General features: G+C 38.0%; 1 protein-coding gene across 1 annotated transcript in view; it reads right to left on the bottom strand.

Moving 5' to 3' along the window:
- The window catches only part of naaladl2 (N-acetylated alpha-linked acidic dipeptidase like 2), a gene marked incomplete at both ends in the record, with an annotated part of 268,891 nt that overhangs the window by 104,233 nt on the left and 138,793 nt on the right, over positions 1 to 25,865 (bottom strand). Inside the window, one exon of the mRNA XM_081357673.1 lies at positions 24,510 to 24,648. Coding sequence (XP_081213799.1) covers positions 24,510 to 24,648 — 139 coding nt within the window. The remainder of the gene's footprint in view (positions 1 to 24,509; positions 24,649 to 25,865) is intronic.

Below are 25,865 nucleotides of genomic sequence, written 5' to 3'. Positions count from 1 at the left end.
TGAAACAAGTTTCTTTTTAAAATGCATTATCATATTATTTTAGTTAAAACTCATAAATAACTACAAATAACTAATGTTAGGGAAATTTGTTAATGTTTTGTTGCGCGTTTCTGAAAAAAATAAAATAAAAATTAAAACCAACAAATATTTGTACCGGTATCGGCCTTCAAAATCCTTTATCGGTCGGGCTCTAGTACCCATCAAAAGTTTGTACACACCAATTGTAAAGTGTGTCCAAACTTACTGTACTATAATACACATAAATAATATTGCTACTGTATTATAATATAAACATAAATAATATCGGCCGATATATCGGTATCTGGCTTTTTTTTATCGGTATCGGCATCGGCGCCCAAAAATCCATATCGGTCGGGCTCTACTAGAGACACCATTGGAAGCATAGTTTGCAAGTTCAAAGTTAAAGAAACATTAGTTACACTACCTGGACGGGGCAGAAAAAGGAAGCTATCAACGGCTGCAACTAAATTTCTGAGAAGGCGGGTTCAGAAATACCATTTAATGACTGCAAAAGACCTGCAGCAAGACTTGGTGGCAACAAGCAATGAGGTTTCAGCTTGCACAGTAAGGCACGTACTAAACTCATGCGGTTTCCATGCTAGAACTCCGAGACATACACCACTACTGACCCAAAAGCACAAGAAAAGTGCTCAAAATCATAAAAATAAGCCACAGAAGTTTTGGTATTCTGTTCTATGGAGCGATGAAACAAAACCCTTTGGATCAGCGGTATGTCTGGAGGAAGAACAATGAAGCATTTGCTGAAAATAACCCATTACAGTTAAGCATGGTGGGGCTCGGTGATGCTCTGGGGCTGCTTTGCATCCTCTAGCACTAGAAACCTGCAGCGTGTGGAAGGCATGATGGATTCATTGAAGTATCAGGAAATCCCAGGAGAAAACTTCATTCTGTCAGTGAGGAAGCTGAAGCTTGAGCGTCATTGGACCTTCCAACAGGACAGTGATCCCAAGCATTCCTCCAATTCCACCAAAGCTTGGTTGCAGAAATAGTCCTGGAAGATTCTAAAGTGGCCATCACAGTCACCTGACTTGAACCCCATAGAAAATGTCTGAACTGGAGGCCATTGCTCATGAGGAATGGGCTAAGATTCCTCAGAAACGCTGCCAGAAGCTGGTGTCTGGTTATACATCTCGTTTGCAGCAGGTCATAACAGCAAAAGGGTGTTCTACTAAGTACTAAAGATGCTTGCCATGAAGGGGTTGAACAATTTTGAGACTGCTGAAGTCATTAAAAGTGGCATTTTCAGTTGAATTTGGGGAAACCACTTGAAACATTTGTTGTGTTAAGCTATGCCAATTACTTTTGTTTGATTTGTTCATTGCAAACAGCTGAAAGTCTGTAAATTTTGGCAATAAACCTGATTTGCAATGGGGGTTTAATCATTTCGAATACAACTGTATTATCTGTGTTAAAAATATCATGTTAACATACTACTGGAACTGCACTTGATAAAAAGTTTAGTATGCAGTTCAAGTGTACGTACACACGTAGATTCTAGAATATTGTGTCCTCAAATTCAATTGTGTGCTCAAAATCAATTGTATAAATATGTAGTACTAAAGTAAGCAGTCCTACAGTATTTTATTAACAATACAAATACAGACTTTATGTTTGTTCTGTGAGTCATTTAAAGCAAATGAAATTGATCTCGCCTTAAAAAAATTCTCCACTTTAAAATATGACATGGAGTCGCACATTTACATGCAAATAGATTTTCAAAATATAGCTGCAAGCAGCAATACGGGGCCAAGCCCTGCAAGGCAGAGCAAGCAACAGCCGCTGTAGCGCAATGCGGAGCCAGAAGAGCAAAACATCAGAAATTTAATGTACATCAAGCACAGCAAGTTCTGTACGCACATCAATTACAGCAGCACAGCAAGCATTTAAGCACCAACAGCAGTGCAGAGCCAGAAGAACAAAAAGAGCAGAAATTGAATATACATGTAAATGTACATGAAGCACAGCAGGGCAGCAAGCATTTAAGCACCAACAGCAGTGCAGAGCCGCAAGAACAAAAACAGCAGAAATTAAATATAGCACAGCGAGCATTTAAGCACCAACAGCAGTGCAGAGCCGGAAGGAATTTAAATGACAACTTTATACACAACTTTAAAGTCATCCCACATGGGACTCGAACCCACGACCAGAATGGTTCAGGATTCTAGATACATGGTTTAGCAGATTGCACCACTCAGAGGACGTACAATCATTAACTGCAGAGGAGAGCTTCAGTGTAAGAATGAGCACACAAAAGCAAGTTAACCAGATTAGCATGCTAAGCTATCTTAATGCTAATGTAGCTTATGATCTGGTATATCCAATCCTGGCAAAAAAGATATCCTCGGATTCGACATGACGCAAGGAATCGATAAACACCAATTTTATGATTTTGTGACAATCTGTTCCCAAGTTACAGCCTCTAAACCAATTATGGGTCGACCTCATTAAGTTTGCGACATCATAACTTTTTTTTTCCAGTAGAGCAAAAAAATCGGGGACAGTACTTTTATGCGGCTCAGTCCGAAGATCATTTGAGTACATGTTTGGACAAAATTAGACCAATTTTGAAGGAGGAGTAGTGAAAAAACTGTTTTACATTCGCTCCAATATGGCGGTCAGTCACATTGTTGAAAAATAACATATGAGACATCGTTGAAATCGGCATAAGCCAAGGAATATATTGACATAAAGAAATCAAATTTCAAGCAATGTTAGCAAAAGTTATAAGCGTTTTTTCAAAAAACAATGATATCTCTGGAACACTAGGTGGCGCTGTGATCAAACTTCTCATGTACCTTCGGGCCATGCAAATGACGATCCATACCAAATTAGGTGAAGAAATTTCAAATAGTTTAAAAGATATTGCAAATTATATCAAAATTCAAAATGGCGGACACGTGGTACATCCCATCATGGAAAAATCGATATCCACGGATTCGTCATGACCCAAGGAATTGATAGACACCAAGTTTATAATTTTCTGACAAACCGTTCAGAAGTTATTGGCCAAAATATGCATTTTCCATATCTCATGACCCGTAGGTGGCGCTGTTCCCAACTTTGGCATGGAACCTCAGATCATGCTTCTGATAAAGCGTACCAATTTTCGTTTTGATTGATCAAAGTTTGGCCGAGATACAGCCGCTGAACCAATTTTAGGTCGACCTTGTTAAATTTGCGACGTCATAACTTTTGATCAGAGAAGAATAAAAAAAATCGGGGACAGTACTTTTATGGGGCTCAGTCCAAAGATCAGTTGAGCACATGTTTGGACAAAATTAGACCAATTTTGAAGGAGGAGTAGCAAAAAAACTGCATACTGTACTTTTCAAAATGGCCACTACTGTAATGGGCGGAGTCTTAATGTAAGATATTGGTTCTGATTAGCATGATGAGATGAATCAGGTGTACTAAGTTTCATTTTTCTAGATCAAAGGGTTCAAAAGTTATAACCATTTCAATGTTGAATTTTTGAACTGCTGGTGGCGCTATAGAGTTGGACCTAGAGACTCAAAAATTGCTACAATTACTTTTCATTACCATCACTACAAGTGTGCCAAATTTCATCATTTTCCTATGTATGGTTCATAGGGCTGCCATAGACTTCAAGAGGAGGAATAATAATAATAATAATAATAATAATAAGAAAACTAACAGATACAATAGGTGCCTTGCCCCTTCGGGGCTTGGCCCCTAATAATAAGAAAACTAACAGATACAATAGGTGCCATAGCCCCTTCGGGGCTTGGCCCCTAAATATAGCTGCAAGCAGCAATACGGGGCCAAGCCCTGCAAGGCAGAGCAAGCAACAGCCGCTGTAGCGCAATGCGGAACCAGAAGAGCAAAACATCAGAAATTTAATGTACATCAAGCACAGTAAGCACATCAATTACAGCAGCACAGCTAGCATTTAAGCACCAACAGCAGTGCAGAGCCGGAAGGAATTTAAATTATTATTTTATACACAATTTCAAAGTCGCCCCACACTGGTCTCGAACCCACGACCACAATGGTTCGGGATTCATGACGCATGGTTGAACCACTTGCGCCACCCAGAGGACATGTTTTACAAAGCTGCAGAGGAGAGGCTTCAGTGTGTGAATGAGCACACAAAATCATGTTAACGAGATTAGCATGCTAAGCTAACTTAATGCTAATATAGCTTATGATGTGGTACATCCAATCCTGGCAAAATAGATATCCTCAGATTCGACATGACGCAAGGAATCGATAGACACCAATTTTATGATTTTGTGACAAACTGTTCACAAGTTGCAGCCTCTGAACCAATTATGGGTTGACCTCATTAAGTTTGCGACATCATAACTTTTTTTTTCCAGTATAGCAAAAAAATCGGGGACAGTACTTTTATGCGGCTCAGTCCGAAGATCATTTGAGTACATGTTTGGACAAAATTAGACCAATTTTGAAGGAGGAGTAGCGAAAAAACTGTTTTACATTCACTCCAATATGGCGGCCAGTCACATTGTTGATAAATAACATATGAGATATCGTTGAAATCGGCATAAGCCAAGGAATATATTGACATAAAGAAATCAAATTTCAAGCAATGTTAGCAAAAGTTATAAGCGTTTTTTCAAAAAACAATGATATCTCTGGAACACTAGGTGGCGCTGTGATCAAATTTCTCAGGTACCTTCGGGCCATGCTAATGATGATCCATACCAAATTTGGTGAAGAAATTTCAAATAGTTTAAAAGATATTGCAAATTATGACATCATTCAAAATGGCGGACACGTGGTACATCCCATCATGGCAAAATCGATATCCACGGATTTGTCATGACCCAAGGAATCGATAGACACCAAGTTTATAATTTTCTGACAAACTGTTCATAAGTTATTGGCCAAAATATGCATTTTCCATATCTCATGACCCGTAGGTGGCGCTGTTCCCAAACTTTGGCATGGAACCTCAGATCATGCTTCCGATGAAGTGTAACAATTTTCGTTTCGATTGATCAAAGTTTGGCCGAGCTATAGCTTCTGAACCAATTTTGGGTCGACCTCGTTAAGTTTGCGACATCATAACTTTTTTTTTTTCAATATAGCAAAAAAATCGGGGACAGTACTTTTATGCGGCTCAGTCCGAAGATCATTTGAGTACATGTTTGGACAAAATTAGACCAATTTTGAAGGAGGAGTAGCAAAAAAACTGCATACTGTACTTTTCAAAATGGCCACTACTGTAATGGGCGGAGTCTTAATGTAAGATATTGGTTCTAATCAGCATGATGAGATGAATCAGGTGTACTAAGTTTCATTTTTCTAGATCAAAGGGTTCAAAAGTTATAACCATTTCAATGTTGAATTTTCGAACTGCTGGTGGCGCTATAGAGTTGGACCTAGAGACTCAAAAATTGCTACAATTACTTTTCATTACCATCACTACAAGTGTGCCAAATTTCATAATTTTCCTATGTATGGTTCATAGGGCTGCCATAGACTTCAAGAGGAGGAAGAAGAATAATAATAATAATAATAATAATAAGAAAACTAACAGATACAATAGGTGCCATAGCCCCTTCGGGGCTTGGCCCCTAATAAGAAAACTAACAGATACAATAGGTGCCATAGCCCCTTCGGGGCTTGGCCCCTAAAAAGCAGGTAATTCATTGCCGTAAGAACAATGTCAGCAGTTTTCATGGGGAGAACTTACTCATCTCTCTTGAGTTTAATTGATTATACAGTCTTGCTTACATCCCTTCAAGTTGTTCTCTTTTTTTTTTTTAAACCTGAGGTCACACAACCATAAATTTGCTGTTCACTGTTCTGAACAGCTTTTTGCTGTGACTACAGCAGCTTAACACCTAAAAAAAGTTTAGTATAAGATCATGGGTAAATTACATTGTAAAATACTTTCCTGGAAACGGAATAACAAATTAATTATGCTTTAGTGGAGATGCTTCTTATCAATTAACATCTTTCCTCTCTTTGCATTTTTCTTGAGTATATTTTCTTTTATACAAGATGAAAAGGTATTTGATGATAATGGAGGGGGCTTTAGCTACTTCTTGCATAATATTGATAATGTTTGAATAAATTATCAAAATAAGCTGCCTACAGTAATTGCACAAGGCTTCATGTTAGTCACCCGTGATGTTAATAATGTGGTCAGTTAGAAAAGACTAAAGTAAATGAGATACAGTATTGGTCAAAGGTTTGGGGCCAGATTATTATTTTTTTTTTTTTAAATAAATTAAAAAGTTTTTAGAAATTTTTTCTTCAACAAGGAGTTTGATTTCTGAAGGATCATGTGACACTGAGGACTGGAGTAATGATGCTAAAAATTCAGCTTAGACATCACAAGAACAAATTGATACACTGTAAAAAGTGAACAGTTGGATCAACTTAAAAAAATACTTCAATTGGTAACACCTAAAGAAATTAAGTTTTCTCAACTTAAATTATCACGTTGATCCAACTGTTTACTTTTTCAGTGTAGAAAACAGTTATTTTAAATTGTAATAAATAATGGTAAAATTTATCTAACAAAATGCAGCCTTGGTAAGCACAAGAAACTTTTCTCAAAACCAGATTTTTTGAACAGTAGAGTATATGACAGATGTGTCACATTTTACTCTTTTAATAAAAAACAAAACAAAAACAATTGAAATCCACCTGATAAAAAAAACAAAAAACAACAAAAAAAAAAAAACTTCTGATCTGCAAAGACACAGTGCAACTTAAGCTCTGCCTCAAACTTGCTATGTTCTCCTCAGGGAAGTCAATCCATCTTAGAAAAAAGCTGAGAGGAGGAATAATGCATGTATTACTGTAGTACTTTTGAATTCAAGGTACTAATTTGAGAATGGGTGACTGGTTAAGCAAAAAGAAGAAAGAGCAAAGGACAGAGTCATGAAGTGGCGTCTATAACGGAGATGCACAGATCTGCTCCAATGATCAAAGCTTTCGTTTTCTTTAAAATGCACAAAGACAGAAGCTATTGAAAAGAAGCTCATAATAGTCTTAATGTATACGATTGATGTCTAGTAAATCACTTCACAGGAGGATTTTTATTTATTTTTTAGAGGGTCTCGGAGAGACCCAACCCCAACCCCTTAATCTGTTCTTTCAGAGCAGTTTCACTGTCAACCAGTGAGTTGAAATGTTCAGTAATACAATAAAAAAATATACAAACAATAGAACAAATAAAAAATACAACATAAAAAAATATGAATGAAATGAACAATTTAGCCTACTACTAATAAGAGCCTACTGCACAGATTTTGGATGATTTGCGTGTTTTGTTATTGTATCCAAAACTCGTGTAAAGGATCGGCCGTCTTCTGAACAGGGGCGGGGAGCAGCAGCTCATTTGCTTTTAAAGGGACACACCCAAAAAGGGGCAAATTTGACAAGCTATAATAAATGATCTAGGGGGTATTTGAGCTGAAATTTTACAGACATTCTGGGGACACTATAGATTTATATTACATCTTGTGAAAAGGGGCATAATGTTACCTTTAAGACCAAATGCACAGACCTAATACACTGAAAAGCATTCGATTACTTTCCCAGCTGCTAGACATACTGAAGACATAACTCAATGTGTTTAAGAATAAAAAAGTCCTCAAGACGGACATTTTGACATATCTTTGCATGTTTTTGTCAAAGTGCACACCCGAAGCCCAAAGCAGCATGTACTTTTCTGTATTTCATCTCGGATCGCATGGGCAGAAAGCCGCCTTTTGAACAGCGTCTCTTTCGCAGCACAAAAAAAGTTGAGTCCAATTAGCTCAAAATCATATAAATAAGCCACAGAAGTTTTGGGATTCTATTCTGTGGAGTGATGAAACAAAACTGGAACTGTGGCAGCAGTGGAGTCATTCAGGTTCCTGCGCACCACCATCTCCGGACCTGAAGTGGGACAATCACATTAGCCGCGTTTCCATCGAAATTACCCGGAACAGTTTATCCTAGGAAAATTTTTCCCAGGATCTTTTTTCCCCCAGGCTACAAACTATTTTGTGTGTGCAGTGTATTTTCATGCTTATTGAAGTATTGCACTGACACATACTAACATCCACTCTATTAGACTCGGTTATGAATCAAATCTCTGTGATTTCCCATGGTTGGGAGAGTGTAGTCATAGAAGGTTGTTCCTTATGTAGGTATTAAGCAGCAAAGTAGCTCACTAGACTCAAGGTCCTTGCACACTGAGTCCGAAATTCTCGAGTCCGTAAACTGTATCGGCCCAACGGAAAGATTTATTGACCAATGGCGATATCTAAAAAAATTCAAATATCGGCCTTGGCGATATATCGGTTGACCACTAGTTTTGACAAATCAGAGCCACCGAATGACGAAAAAAAAAAAAAAACACGCATATGAAAATTTCAGACTTAGAAAACAGAGCTATTGAAAAAGACAAGGGGCCCTATCTTGCACCCAGCGCAATTGACTTTGTACACCGACGCATGTATCATTCCTATTTTGCACCCGCGCACAGCGGACTTTTCCCTCCACAGAAGCACGTCGCTAAACTAGGGAATGAACTTGCGCTCCCGGGGGCGGTTCAGCGCAAAAAAGGAGGCGTGTTCCAGCGCAAAAGTTCCGTCATGCTATTTTGCAGGTTTAGAAAACAATTGCACCACTAACCAGGAAAAAATAGTTTAAAGTCAGTGGCGCGTTGTGCATGTTATTCATATGCTATTTTAAGGGCGCATGCTTGGCCATAATCAATGTAGCGTGGGCACAACGCGCATACACTTTGATTCTCTCATCTACACAGAAGCAGCGGTTTTCATTTTTGCAAATCATACTTTATTACTATAGATAGATAGTTAGTCATATTGTAAAAGGGTGTGTTGAGAAATAGGCCACACAGACACACTTACATAAATGAACAGATGAGGGACAAATGCATCGTGCAATGTTTAAAACAAGTTTAAAATAAAAAAAAAAGTTATTTTTTTACTAGATTCACAAAAAAAATGTAAAAAGATAAAAAAAAAAAAAAGATTAAGATCCACAAATAAATCTAAAGAGTTTACAAAAATGAATACATTTCACAAATAAATAAAATGAGATTTGCTAAATATAAATAAAAATAAACATACAAATGTGTTTTATGTCACAAACACAACTCTGTCTGGCATTCATTTGTGAATTTCTTCCTTTGCATTTGTGAATCGCACACATTTGTGGATTCTGAAACACTTCTAGCATCAAGATGTGCGGACAAATACACAAATAAGTGGACTCCACTCATCGTTTACTCAAGCCAATCACATAACGGCCACGTTGCGCTGACCAATCGTACCACATTCTCGTTACTACCAATAACGTTTTGCTTTACACTCGGGGCGGGAACACAGAACTCAAGACAGACAATGACATTCAGTTTAACAGCTGGTAAAGAAATTTGGAACCAGCAAATACCACAATGTTCTCGACCGAAAGAAACCTGTTATGAGGTGACATTGTTCCAATCTCCTTGACCTGCTGGTCAAGTTCCCAAAGGAAATGGCCAATCTGACACAACAGTACATTATGGAATAATGCTGTGTTTCAAAATAACCTCAGAACCTTCTGTGGCTGGCTGAAACCAAGTTTTATTTGTTAGATGAATGTGTGCGAATGCATTTGTTCAGATCATCCTTTAGATCTTTCCACTGTCACAAAATCACACTCTAGATATGACCAAACCAATATATATCGCCTGCTATACATAAGACAGTATTCAGTGAATGTGTAGCTCCATTGCTCTGCGTCAGATGAGAAATTCACAGACAGCATCCATGCAGATTGAAAATTACTCAAGAAATCCACAGTAACCCACCGCAGACGTGTGGGCCAAAAAACAAAAAAATAGTTGTCCTGGTCCTCACTGTGGCATCCGAGTGTTTAAAATGGCATAATTTCATAATTGACCTTTATTATGTTTTTATGATTAGTTGCTGGAGTATCAGCAGACCTGGGGGACGGCAAACTCTAGTTTAATGATGATTGGGTTTTAATGACAGCTTAATAGCTTCTCACTTTGTTTTCTCACCTGCAGGAGCCTTACACAACACACAGATCATTACATGCCCTCAAAATCACACATTTCCACATATTTTCGAGCAACCGAAAAAATAAAAAATTAAAAGAAGTTTGGCAAAATGAACAGCAACTTTTGAAATCACTTTCTCTGTAGGATATGTCAGGGGTGGTTGCTGGCAGACAGATGAGGAAGATGTAATTCAAAAGATTTATTCTCTAAAGATCCAACAGGAAGGCAAACGGATAGCAACGCACACTGAACATAGACAATACCGGACACTGGACTGAAACCGAACTAAACATATACAGGTGTTAATGATAGTGACTGATGAGTGCACAGCTGAATGTGATTAGTGTCCGTGACAACAAATGAGTGACGAAGGCAGGTGATGACAAAACATAACGAGTCCAAACTAACATGAATGTGACAACTACAGAGAAATTAAACATTTCAAATATTACAAACAAATATTAATATCAAAACTGATCCTGAGTACCAGAAAAATCCCTGCATCTGCATGTGGTTTCCCAAAGTTATGACATAAACAAAGCAATACTACTACAGGGTCTGACTGCAAATAGTATGGACTTTTGACATTTTTTTAAATGCAATTAATTTTTTTCTGATGGTAAAGCTGAAATTTCAGCATCATTATTCCAGTCTTCAGTGTCACATGATCCTTCAAAAAATATTGTAATATGTTGCTTTGATGCTCGAAAAACATTTCTCATGATTGCTATATATATATATATATATATATATATATATATATATATATATATATAATACTGTTGTCACATGATGTCTTGCCTGTCAAATGCTTGTACATGTTTATGGATATACATTCTAATCAGAGGACACGTTAACCTAAATTTTTTTTAGCAGTGACAAAAAATCTGAAAGCCTTCTGTCATTTTGACAGATGACACTGTGGGTGATCTATTGTAACTTTTAACTGTAATTCTCAACCCTGTCCACTTGTTGGTAAGTACGCTCTTGCTGACTATCAAGTGCGCTCTTGATCTGACCACCACTTTCATGGTCACCGAATGGCTTTTCTGAGTTCCGTGGCTGTTTTATTAAAGTCTTTCTGTGGATGAAACATTGATTGAGCGATTACATGACAGACATGATACGGATTTCGGTAGGTTTGACTATATCTTTCAACTATTTTCTGATGTCCATTTATGTTTATTTTGTTCTGTAACGTAGTAAAGGGAAAGGGATGATCACGTTCACTTGCGCTTCACTTCGCTTGAACTGAGGTGCTACAATGACCTCTCGCGCCACATTAAAGAGTGCCAAAACGGTATTTGTTTGAATTTTGTGATAAAATGGACAGAATTTGAAAGCTGAGACTTTGTTTCATATCAAAAGTAACAAAGCTCAAAGCTTATAGCGATTTATTGGACAAACATTCATAATGAGACCTGAAAAGTGATGTATTCATAAATAAATAAATGCATAATCTACACTACATGCTTGTCCTAAATAAAATTAAAATTAAAATAACAGGAAATAATAGATTATGACTGCAGAAGTCTAACGCGACCTCTGAATCTAACATCTATAAATGTTGGTGAATACAGCTGCTCTTGAGGGGCAAAAAAGCAGTTGCATTATGAACTGAAAGTGAGTTTTTAGACCACAGGGCATCAGACAAGACGTCTCCAGTCGGCTGCACATCTCACAACAATGTTGTTAAAACACACTCTCTTTCACACAAACACACACATTTCTGCTCAAAGTGAGCACACTGCCTTCTTCATTACTGCCCATTTTGTGAGGTAGAGGCTTCCGGCTAAAGCCATAATCGCCGCACACACTCAGCATGCTAAGAGAGGAATGGATTCAGGATTCAGAGCCAGAGGGCTCGCAGGGAGGCAAAACTGTAAATTCTTGTCTGGTAAAATTATTCCCTATTTGCAGAGGCTAAACTGTGGCCATGTCTCTCAGGATATATGGAAAGGGCCGGGCCCTGCAGGCAAGGTTCATGAGTGAGAGGCGGCTTGACAGCAGCAGTGCTGGACAAAAGTAAATAACATTAGGACTAGGTAATTCTATAAATACTGGGCTGACTTTTGCAGTTCACTAAAAGCAGAGAAACATTGTGATCAAGAGAAATCACATGGTCTTTCTCACAGATTTATAACACTAAAGCTGTTTCCCCCAAACTTTCCAACCAAGCGTATCTTTTTGTACTCCGATCAGCCAGAGGCAATTTTAATTCTAATAACCAAATGCAATTTGCAACCAACCAATCAATCAATCAATCAAAAAACAAACAAACAAACAATTGAATCAATTATTTGATCAATTATTGATTAATTACTGATTAATAAATTATTATTTGGACTTTAGCCTGAATTCTTACCAAAATCCGAGGAGTAATAGTGGTCAGTATGTTTTGCTATTACATTTGACCTATTACTGTTAAATCGTTCAGCTATTTAATGTGTTTGCAACTGAGAAGAACAAAAGATAAAAATAGTTGTTGGTGCTTGAATGGCTGCAGAAATTCTCATTACAAAGTCACAAACACTGAAATGTTGCCCAAGTAGAGCATGTCAAAAAGGTAAATGAATATTAACAAAGATATTAACCCTCATGTTTGTTGAAATTAGCTTTATGTTCTTTATGTTAAAGATCCAAGAAATCCTAATGCTGCATGTTTGAAAATAATAGTAATTTAGTCATTCAATAGTAAAATAGTATTTTTTTTTGTCTCTCTCATCTCTTTTACAAAAACTTAAAGGGTTAGTTCACCCAAAAATGAAAATTCTGTCAGTAATTACTCACCCTCATGTTGTTCCAACCCCGTAATAATTTCGTTCATCTTCGGAACACAAATTAAGATATTTTTGATGAAATCTGAGAGCTGGATCACTCCTCCACAGGCTTATGGACACCTCAACTTGCTGGCCCAGAAAATGTATTAAAGACATTGTTAATATAGTCCAAGTGACTCCAGTGGCTCAATCTTAAGTTTAAAAAGCGACGAGAATACTTTTTGTGCGCAAAAACAAACAAAAAATAACAACTTTATTCCACTTTTCATTTCCTTCTCTCTGGACCTCGAGTCTTTTTACATAGTGTTTAAGCGCAGCGCGTCTGTGTTGCACGTCACCACGTAGGCTCACTATTGGGCGACTCTGGTCATGTGTGATACGTGGTGACGTGAAACACAGACGCGCTACGCTATTACACTACGTAAAAAAAACTTGAGGTCCAGAGAGAAGGAAATGAGTAGTGGAATAAAGTCGTTATTTTTGTTTGTTTTTGCGCACAAAAAGTATTCTCGTCGCTTCATAAACTTAAGATTGAGCCACTGGAGTCACTTGGACTATATTAACAATGTCTTTAATACATTTTCTGGGCCATCAAGTTGAGGTGTCCATAAGCCTGTGGAGGAGTGATCCAGCTCTCAGATTTCATCAAAAATATCTTAATTTGTGTTCCGAAGATGAACAAAAGTCTTACGGGGTTGGAACAACATGAGGGTGAGTAATTACTGACAGAATTTTCATTTTTGGGTGAACTAACCCTTTAAATCTAAACTCATAGGCACTTACAATAAAAAAGTATGGCAACTTTGATAAACAAACAAACAATCAGTTTTCAAAAGATGAGGAAAAATCATGAATAAACAATATGAGACTTCAATGAAACTTAAAGTGTGTTTATGAGCTAGTAAACGGAGTCCAAACAGACTATGAGAGTTATTTTTCCGTCAATACTAATATTTTTTTGTGTACCCCTACAGCAAATCAGCAGCACAAGAGGAGCCGGATTCATTTAAAGCCTTGGTTATGTGAACTGTGTCCATGTTTTCTGTGCCAAATACAGCTATTTATATTTCATTACGTTCCTTTCTCAGTGCAATAAGGGCAAACCTACAGCCATCTGACTGGGCCACGTTTCTGGCACGGTGTTCAACAGCAGGGGTCTGAGCAACAGGACAAACTAAGCATCCCTCCCACCCTCTGCAGATGAGATAAGACAGTCCTAGCCGGCCCAGGCAGGGGGCAGCCCCGACCTTCTGAAAAGAGATGGCAGAAAGCTTAAGGCCTGCAGTGCTGCTGCCCACCCATCCTCCATGAAAAACACATCTAAACCTTCAAAATGTCATTCACAAATTCTCAAATGCTGTGAGTGACAGTCCTTTATTTCAGTAGAGACCTTAAAAACATCCCCATGATACGTTGAATTACCCCATGTTCACCGCTTTCAGACCTCGAGGAAGAGAAATATATAATAAAAAAGACTACTCAAAAATGCATTACATTGGCGATGACGGTTCAACATGAGACTGACATATTAATCACGCCAAATGGACAGAAGTGCCGCTATTGAGAAAATGTAGTCGGCAGAGTAATTTCCTCAACTTAAGGCCCTTGTGCACTTTGGAAACAGCGCTATCATGCTCACACAAAGAGCTGAAGAAGTAGAAGCAACATTTCCATAATGTTATTGACCAAGTGCCACATTTCTGTCTGGAGTGCGATGTACCCTCTGTTTTATTTGCATGTCTATTAGCTGGAATACCAATCAAATGATAGTGATGGTAGAAAAGGCAATTTTCAGCCTGAGTGCATTCCAAATGCTCATTGGTTTTAGGGGTAGAAAGGAAAGAGAACACATGAGGATCAGCTCCAAGATGCAGGAAAGGGCGTCACTGCAGTAAAGCATTCCTTTAATGAACGGTGCCTTAAAAAGCGCCTCGAGCCGAAGTAATCAAGCTACTCATCAAGTAAACGAACCACTGCTTCAAGTATAATTACTATACAAAGAAGTTCTTCAAATGTAATCATACGTTGCAGCGCTTTATTCTTATTCTGTTGTGCTTTGCGTCTTTCTGCACGGATGCAAAAAAAAAAGTACCTAATAGGACCGTACAAATGGATGCAAATTATCAAAAGCGGAATCAGAATGAGTTAAGTTAAAGACCAGGCAACTGTAACATGAAGTCGCAAGCTGGAACTTTAGTGAATAAAAATGTAAATATGGCAAAAAAAAATCTGCTGTATTTTCGTGGCACAAACTCCACGATCCGATATCGATAACCGATATTTCTTTATATTTGAAAGCCGATAACCAATATTTTGGCCGATAAATCTAAATCCAAATTTTTATATCATTTCTGAGAGCCTGATTACAAAAACAAAAGTCTCACCATTAAAATCCATGTCCCAAGCACATAATTATAATGTTCTCTCATTATAATTTTATGTAGCTTATATGACAGACTTGCGTTGCACATGTTGCACTTAACTGTATTTTCCATTTTTAAAGTGATTACAATCATATTTCAAGCAATTTAAAACCATCATGGCGAACAGTGAGGATCTGAAGCGTCTCAGATGAAGGAAATAATCCATTATTTATCGGCTTTAATATATCGGCCAAATGTTCTTATAGGGCCGATAACGATAACATGTAAAATGAACATATATCGGGCGATACCGATATGGTGACCGATATATCGTGCATCTCAAATTTTTTTATTCAATTAATGTCTCTTATGCTTACCACGACTGCATTTATTTGATCAAAAATATTGTAAAACATTTTGGTGAAATATTAAATTTTACAATATTTCTATTGTAATGTATTTTAAAATTGTATTTATGCCTATGATGGCAAAGCAGCCATTACTCCAGTATTCAGTGACACACGATCCTTCAGTAATCATTCTAATATGCTGATTTAATTAAAACAAATGAATAATAAAAATAAAAAAAACGTAGTCCCCAAACTTTTGAACGATAATGAAATTAACTATAAAATGCATAGTTCTGACTCTAAATTGTAATACACAGCCCGCTTCACTCAGACTGTCAGTCTGTGCATTAGTGGTGGGGATTTTTAAATGAATATTTTCTGCAGGTTACCAGTCTGTCTTTATGAGTGAGTCATTGAATCATCCACTCAAAGCAATTGATTCAAAAGCACTGATTCATTCAGGAACAAAACGCCACAATTGTGTGTTCCCCTGAAGGGCTGCTGGTGCTTCGTTTGGAACAAATTGAATTGCTGGAGCACAACATTACTGGTAATATGAATGAACAGACAATACATTACTAAACAAGCTAAAGACTAAGTGAAAAAAAAAAAAAAAAAAACATTGAAATCTATAGCATCTGCATTTCGGTGAGTTCTGCTGTCTCTCAAAGTAACCTTGTCAGCTTCTCTTCAGACAAATCATCTGCTATCCTTGTAGGACAGTGTTCATTGTTTACATCTATTTTTTTTTTTTTTACACTGTAGGTTCAACTCCTGCATGAATAGAAGCAGAGGGCAGAAGGAAATGACAACATGTAAAAATAAATAAAGAGAAAGAAAGAGGGCGTAAAACAGAGATACCCACAGGAGAAGCTAGACCGAGGGGAGAGTTGGGACACATTGTGATGGTTTTGAGTGACATTGCACAGAGGACGTTTCTCTTCCTGACAGCAGTGGCAAGCATTTGTTCATTAAAGACTCCTACATGGGTCCCAAAGCAGTGGCGTATTTAAATAAATATGCAAATGACTACATTTCCATTCAAAGGCTTCTTTTCACTTCAACAAGGTTTCTAAAAAAACACAGGGGACACAATTTGTTCCATGTGAATAAAAGCACCTGTCAGCAACTTGAAATTAACATGTAAAATTATTTTTTGAAGTCACTCACATATTTCATATCTCTTCCTCAGATATGTGCCTGGCTTTAAAGGTTAACCAAATTATGTAATAAAAAAAATTAAAAAATGCAGCGAGCCAGCAGAGCAGAGACTAATAAAGAAAGCAATGCTTTATACGTCAGCACTCCCTTTATGTCCTTCAGCACCTTTTAGACTCATTTCCCAACCAGGAGGACGGGAGAATTTATCCAAAATAAACAAAATAAATAAGAAAGAGTCATGGCTCAATAAAACTGCACAGCATTTGTTCTCCAGAGGCCACAATTTAGGTACACAAAGCATTTCTGATTCAATCAATGCGGATGGCCTCCTCTTTTTCTATTTTTGCTATTAGAGACAAATACTTCCTTAAAGGCATCATGTTATTTGTTTAGTTTTATTCACAAATCATAAGCAAACAAGATCCTGGAATGAATCTTGACATCTAAAGACAGGTGCACACAGTTTTGTTTATGTTGTCACCAAGGCTGTCACTTCGATTTATTGAGCCAGGTGTAGTAAGTAGGCTATAGCATGTAGGATCACATGGGAGAGTTCTTGAAATCAGTAAAAACCTGGAGCTTGTCTCAGAATGTAAAATAATGGTGTATAGCTCATTTGACCGCAGTTTTGGCATAAAATACATTTTTGCTTTGTCCTTTGTTTTCTTAAAATAATATGCTTAGTAATTGTGCTATGTGCTTTTGTTATTTGTTAGTTTGTTTTATTATATTGAGCTTCAGTTGTAGTAATTTTAGTACTTCAGCTTCAACAGTCAGTTGCAGAGGCAACATTTTGTTACAATTATGGTCTCGTTTAATGACTCTTATGTTGAAGTGTTGTCTCTGTTCCAATTGTTCTGTTGTTTCACTACCTGTGTTCAGTTCAGTTTTCCTTTGTTTTCTTAGCTGGCTTGTTTGTTGACAGTTACCCTTGTTGTTCCCATAGCGATTAATTACCTTCACCTGTCCCTTGTTAGCCTGATGTTATCTTGTGTATTTTTATACCAGTGTTTTCTGTGTTCATTGTCAGGTCTTGTCCTAATATGGATGTGTTGGTGTGCTCAGTTCTGCTTTTCTGTTACCGTCCTGAACTCTTAAATCTGTCCCCGACCAGAATCACTTCTTGCCAGACGTGCATAATTATACATATATTTTTTAAAAACCCGATCCGAAAAGAAATTAGACCTGAGTCCAACCCAACAGCATTTATTTTCGAACATGACTGGACCCGGATGTAAACGGCATTAACGTGTCAGGAAAAATCCCTGTGTCTTGCTGACTGATTTGGCCGCTGCTCCATTGCTTTCATTTATTAATTATTGCCTGCAAGAGGGATAGGATACAATACATTTCTGAGTTTGGCTTTCACCAGTGACCAGTGGATTGAAAAAATAAACGTGATAGCTCGATAAAAATGTAATTGATAACCAAATAATCATGGATTCGCTAATGTTGTCTGCAATGCTATTTACCTCATCTCAAGCAAAGGGCTTCTTCACACACAAAAAAAGATAAGCCCTGCATAGAATCATGAAAAGAGTGGCTTTTCCTGATGGATCTCAAAGCTGTGTGTGATTTCTGTGACACTCGTCGAAGTTTTGGACCCAAATGCTAATAACCATGGAAATGCGTCATTACAGTCTGTAAATATCTCTTAACAACACAAGAATGCAATCACTAGTACCCCTAAGACTTCCTGTTAATAATGTATCAGGTAAGAATCTATTCCATATTAACAATGCATTAAATCACATTACACATTAATAAACCACAATAAATAAATAAAATAAAAACAAATTAAGTGATGTCTCATGTCTCAAGTCAAGTGAATTACGGGTCATTGGGCAGGCGTCCAATCACATCTGACTTCCGGAAAAAGGGAAGTAACCAATGACATTTGAGGTTATTAAAACAGTAAGTCCCGCCCCTCGACTAAAAATAAATAAATAAATAAATAAACAAAAGTGTTCGAGCGAGCTAAAGCAGCAGGTGAGAGAAGATCAAGCGCGAGAGCGTGGGGAATGATCATGTGAGACATGTCCTTGCACGCGAGGGCTTGTATTGCGTGCAGAGGGGATGTCATGTGCGCGTGTAGGGCTTGAAATGAGCTCGCGAGTTCCCATTTCCTCGCGTGTAGATCTGTTATCCTCTTGAGGAAGTAATTTACCGTGCGCGCCAGCATCAGTTGTGCGCTCGTTCTTTTAGGCATTAATTTGACGCCATAGAGGAATCAATTCGGTGTTCAAGCGCTGTAGAACTGTCCCCAAAAATGTTTGCACTCAAAAGCGCTTCCCTCCACATTTTCGTTTGTTTCGTTTATTTTTCCATGCATGCGCACCTGTGCACCAGTTATGTGCACCACTGTTTATAATATAATACACATATAATTTTGTGCGAAATCTGTCACACCCACTGGAGCAACATCAATAGGGCACGCACGGAAGCACACATCTTGCATTTATTTATAAATTTTTATAAACACGACTCTACTTGGATCAGAAGAATTCAGAAAGCGATTTTCCGAATCCAAAATGTTGAGTTGGGATATAGAGTGAGAGAAAAGGACCACCCGTCTCAAGCTCCGCTTAACTCTTTAACTTAAACTGCAATCCACATGACCACAAACCACCACCACTGCCTCAGCAAACACGGGATATCGAACCACAGGACACAGATGTCTGAACCTCATCCCTCGAGATGAGAGCCAGGCGGGAGAGGAGCTTATTAATGATACGCTCACATTAACACAGCCAGCCCCCTCAAGAACTGACTGAGCCTGCTCTGCTCTCAAATAAACAACAGAGAGACGCTGTGAATCATCCTCAATAAAGCAGTGTCATATCATCACACGCTCTCTATATTCTGATTATACAGATTAACTCCTGTCAATAATGTCATTCACACATAAGTTTACAATTTTGTTGTTTTTCACAGACAAGCACTCAACAAACATACGAAGCTGACGACATGCAGTTCGTCTATTTGCGGTCTCTGTAATGCGCTACACTATGTCACGACATCCATATGTTCGGCCAATCATAGATTGGTGTGTATTAGGGCTGTGTATTGGCAACTAAGTCACGATATGTATCCTGATACAGAGGCCACCAGACCATATCACGATATGGGTCTGCAATAAATTTCACCTCAGTAGAATTTAGTAAAACAGCTGTTTATTAAAGGAGAACTTGGTAACTTTTTTAACTTAATAAAACTGTCAAGAAATCATTTGGATGGTTAAACAACCTGTTCTGGTGATATTGGTGACTTTCCCCGCTCCCCCCAGCGTTCCCAGGCGGAAAACCAACCTTGCAACTTGGGCACTACCGTCCCGGCAAGACAGAAATTGGAAGTCTCGTGAGAAGCGAGAACGAGAACGAGCGCGAAACACGAATTGCTTTACGGCAATTCGACATAAACACACACGCATGTATGATGTATTACCAGATTTTACCCACCTCAGTAGACATAGCTCCACACGATACAGTTGGCTTGCTCCGATCATAACAAACGCACATGAGCAGCGGTAGAGAGGGGGAGGAGGCTGAGTTTTTTACGACCGTGTTGTGAAATATACGCACCACCACAGCTGTAGGGGGAGCTCGTGGGGAAAACATGCGACAACAAAAGGGAAAATCAGTGAAGAAGTGACTAGAGTTCGCTAGAGTTGCCGAGTTCTCCTTTAAACACTGCATACTATAGTGCCATTGATAATACTGCCGCACAAAGGCAAAAGACCGTAACTTTGGTCGAAAATTAGTTATTTATATTTTTGCCACATTCAAGACCTCCTTTATCATGTGGATGAGTATCTTGAATCAATTCCGTTGTTTTTTCGAGAAAATAATGAGTTGTCTTAACAGTAACTTCCAAAAGCCCATGAGAAACCAAGGCAGAACACCGTAACATCAGTTACCGCTCTTTAGCTTTGTTTTGGAACGCTCAAATTGAGTTACGGTACGGATATGAAGTTACTGTGCCGGTGTTCTATCAAATAATGCTACCTACCAGATTGTACGGTTATCTGCCTTTGTTCTACTGTCCATTAACATTTAAATTACGGTGTAGCCTGTGTACTTCATACAGCTGCCATCTGTCCCTCTAACTTCTGATGTCCTCAGAGCTTTTGTCCTGCACAAATGCGGTCAGAACATTTAGTATGGTCTGAAACCGCTCCATCGACAAACGTGCGATATTGATCGCGAAGGATTATGCAGAGTTGACAGAAAAACGTTACACATTGCCGTATCAGATGAATACAACAAAGAACTAAAGCCCCGCCTCATCCAGTTGGGGTACTGGACCTGGTTGAAACACTGCATCTAGCTGGCAGAGTGGCAAAACTTCGCCCTAAACACGATCGAGCCAACATTGGACTAATATACCTATGGAGGTATTCATGTCAAATGTATTAATAATGCCATCAGAATGCAACCAAAGCACAGGATAGCAATAAGTAGATGGCTATAAATAATTGTAAATCATACAAAATAAATGCCATGATCAGTAGATTTTATACAGGTGTTAATGATTTTGTTAATGGTGATCAGCAACCAAATATTGATAATGTGGAAGTTACTGCCTTTTGCCTTGGCATGACTTCTCACTTTTTGCTGACAATACAAAGGCAGAGTAAAGTAACTTTAAAATAGTGGTCAAAAGTCAAGTTTGAGCTCAAGATTTTTTTATGTATATAATTTTCATCTATTTGCCAGATTTCCAGTGTCCTACCAATAATTAATTTGGCGGGACAACTAAAAATCTTTAAAGTCATTTTTCTCAGTTCCACACTCTAGCGACTTAAGGTCTTTTGCCTTTGTAAGGCAGTATAGGCAGTCGCACTTTGTATTAAGAAGGGCCTCTGTAACACTGTATAACAATATAGGTCATCTCTCTCAGGCCCATAAATAAACACAAACTTGATGTACTTCACTTTTCTGTGAATAGAATATGGAACAAGAGGTCACTAAACTGCAAGCTTACTAGTGTTTTCAGAAAGCCAGCACTTTTATCCATAGTGGAGACAGAGCGCATGGACATGGTTGCCAGGTTGAGAAAAGTAAGTAAAACACTTTCCGTATTGCGCAAATGTGAAGCTCTGATTGAGGGATTACGAGTCTAGATATCAGGCAACCCCAGTTATGTTCCTCTGCGGGTCAGATTTAAACTTAAAATTCTATTCATTAATTTCCAGCCCGTTCTCATCCCAAGGCGTCATATACTGACGCTTTTGACATTTCGTCTACATCGAACGCACATGGCACCCTTTAGCGTCAATATGAGACGCAGATAGATATGGGCCAGAAGGCGCCTCCTAGCGGTCTAACACTAACCCTACCCCAGACCTAAACCTACCCATAACCGAACAAAGCTCTGTGCGTGTCATATTGACGCTAAAGGGTGCCATGTGCGTTCGATGTAGACGAAATGTCAAAAGCGTCAGTATATGACGCCCTAGGATGAGAATGCGTTGTAATTTCAGCACATTTTCACTCCGTTTTAAATGCTGTTCTTGTATTCAAATCGAGCGGAATCAGTACAGAAGCAGCTGTCTCGATTCTCGTTTTGACAAGTAGTGTGTGATGATACATCGTCGTATCGATGTATCGAACACAGCCCTAGTGTGTATAGACACATGCTTCAGACACCGGCTCATGTGAAGTGTTCCCATAGTGTCAAACCATGACGCAGCGTTGAGTTCCACTTGAAAGGGAACTGCACAGAAAAGGTTAATTAATTTTTTCACAATAATGCTAACATGTTAACAGTATTGTTCATCATCTTGTGGCTATACATTTCAAAGAGTGAGTAATTTAACGTTTATGGATTGGCCCCATTCACTTTTATTGCATGCATCTCACTGTAATCCAGATTTTTGCCTTTTTTTAAAGGAGGGTCAAGTCAAAATACATTTTTGTGGTAATCAACATTAAAAATGCTGTGTATTGCACTTAAGTTGAACTGAACTTAGAATATTACTTCAACAAATTACAGAGTATTAGGACGGGAGAGAGAAAAAAAAGAATCGTGACAAATAAACAGGCAAAACTATCAATTAAGTTGCTATCACTTAAAGTGTCTGGTTTAAGGCTTTGCTGATTTTTGCAGATGTAGCTGATTCTTTCCACAGTAAATATTCATCTCAATGGAGTTACAATAATGTTATCTAGCAGGGGACTAAGTAAGAATATGTTATCAAAGGCCTTTGCTTTAATTTAACTACTTCTGTCTCAGTAGGTAGTGTTTCAGTGCAACAAAGAGATTTCAAATTAAAATGCAAACAACACAGCTATCACTGTACAGCAGATAATTAGGCCTAAACAAAGCAAAGATGAGCTCTTACAAACCAAATTTTTACCACACTTTTCATCAGCTAGGTATGTGCTAGATATATGTTTACCAGCAGGGGGTTTGAATAACCATTATTCATAATTAATTCATATTGGAAAAACCAAGAAAGCAATTTCAGAAATTATTTATCAACATCTATCGAACCTCTCTATGATGAAATCTTTGTTTTTGATCGAATGCAACAAAGTCATGGATTCGCATCGACAGCCACTGATCATGGTCTGCAGCATCTATAATATGCACACAAACAGACATACAAAAGTCCAAAAGTACTAAGCAACAAGTAAACTTACATTATGGATCATAAAGACAGCATAAATATAACATGAGTCTGACCCCTGCTGTTCTGTGTATTGGTTCACCAGAGCACATTGCATATATTCTCTCATTGCCAAACAAAACAATTGCAAGGACAATAGTCCAGCTGAATAATTTACATCACAGTGTTCAGCAACTTCACCAGGTTCTCGTTTCCTGCAGAGTGCTCTGACAAAGGGCTTTGCTGAAGAGAGAACAGGCGCGAAACATCTGCTAAGACATCTGTTTGCAGGTCCCATTGTGCCCTGACTCCGTGGCCTGCTGTAAGCCCACGCTATCACTCCAGTAATGACACGTCCCAGTGATCCTGCGCTGCAGAGAGCCAGGGTCAGCCAGGGCTGCACTGAGGTCATCTGTCATGAGCAGCACTCTTAAATACAGTAGTTTCATTTTCAGCACCACGGACAGCCGCATATTCACATTTTACTTTCAGCACCATGGACCGCCCACACTATAAGTTTAAAACTTGATTGATGCTAGTCATCTGTGAATGCTTAAATACAGAAAAAAACATTAAACTTATTTTAACTGTAGGACGTTTGATTCCAGCACCACAGAACATAGTTGACTTTCAGCACCATGGACAGCACACTGTGTTGCTTGCACAAAGGTACATTGTCATCAGTGGGTCATTTTTGTTTTTAGATGAATAGACTCAGTTATTCTAAATTTCATAAACTAGTTATGTAATTTTTTTCATCATAAAAAAAAAGTCTGAAATGAAACATTTTTAATTAGCGTCGAGGTAGCAGCAATTATCTATCACTCACTCACTGTTTCCTGATGTGATTTCTTTCTTGTTGAGAAAAAAAGATTTCTTTTATAATTATTAATATTGAAGAAAGACTCTACCGTGAAAAGGAAAAGGGAAACTATTTTATTGATTCATGAGTTTCTCCATAACCACTCTGGAAATGAGTTAATGACTGCACTGTCAAGCAGAGTGATACAATATAAAAATCTTTTTCTTTCCACTTGTCTAACTTAGCTGCCCTATGTCATGCATTCATTGCACTTCCTGATTACTTTCTGGATGATCTAAATAAAGGTTTGATGAGAGTATAAAGTGTTAATACCATCTTAATAAGGTTACAGTTTCACAAGAGACACTGTTGCAGACACTTACCAACTCTGGAGTTTTCTTGAGAAAACGGGTTCCCACCTGGGTTCAGGGTCACCCCAAAGGTCTTATTCCCAAACGAGGCATCACAGGGATCCACATAGAGGAGAGAGCCACCAAACCCCACCTCTGCCAGTAGAGAGAGCTGTGGAGAGATGAGAAAACTCTAAATACAAGGCAATATTGAACTTGCTGTTCAAAGGTTTGGGGGCGTTTTAAGTATTTTATGTTCAACCAAGGCATTTATTTAAACAAAAACACAGTAAAATAGATTTTTTTTTTCCCCCAATTATTTCGATTCCATATGATCCATAGTGTTCTATTTTATATAGAATTTTGAATTTTAATATATTCTTAAATGTATGTTTTTCCTGTGATGGCAAAGCTGAATTTTCAGCGGGAAAAAAAATGTTTCTATTTTACAGAAGCATTTTCACTAGTGGTTGTAGACATTTGGACCCCACAGGATATGAATATAACATTTGGTACTGTGCTTCGACTAAGAAATAGCGTGCAATCCAAATAGTTAGTGGGAGTCAGTGAGTCAAGGTCTCTTGAGTTTACTAGTTCTCTCTGGCCCCTGGTGTGGGTGGACAATATCATAATAGCAAGAGTAATTAATGATCTATCTGTGCCATCTCAGTCTGTGTGAGTATCTGAGTGTGTTTGGCGTAACAGCTGGGAGCGCTGGGCACCTCTTCTCACTATAGCTTCCAACAGCTCTGCTAAATCAGCCAAACCACAGTATCTAGTCAGGAATGGAGGAATTCAAATGTATCTTTATGAAAACCACAATATAACAATGTATATTTATATATAGATTTACAGATTTGTACCGATTTCCTCTGTTCCCCCCCCAAAAAGTATATATATATATATATATATATATATATATATATATATATATATATATATATATACACACACACACAAGGAGACAACAGTGTCAGTGATGGCCATGATGAAATATGAGGCATGTGATGTGGGAAAGCAAACTAAGTATTACTTATCTGATATATTATCTGAAAATAATATTTTATTGTAGTCATTTAATTCAATATATTTTGGTATATTATACAAAAGGGATGGAAATATGATTCTATATTCTGTATGTAATTCGAAAATGCTAAAATACTACTTAATTTAATAGATGAAGAAGGTTTTAAAACTGTCACTTCTACAGGATGCCAATATACTGTAGATGAAACATAATTTAAGATGTGGATATGTTCATGTTTCAGAAAGATTACAGAGGTTTCCTGCTATGCCTGCATATCCACTGTTAGTAGTCAAGTGAAATAAACAAGGGAGAGTGAAAAGTGTGTTTAAGATAGTTTATTTTCTAAGAGTCCACAGGGCCAA

Source organism: Scardinius erythrophthalmus (assembly GCF_964197995.2).
Source record: "Scardinius erythrophthalmus genome assembly, chromosome: 25".
Lineage (NCBI taxonomy): Eukaryota > Metazoa > Chordata > Actinopteri > Cypriniformes > Leuciscidae > Scardinius > Scardinius erythrophthalmus.
Note: the sequence above shows the minus strand (reverse complement) of the source record. Positions and strands in the feature narration are given on the sequence as shown.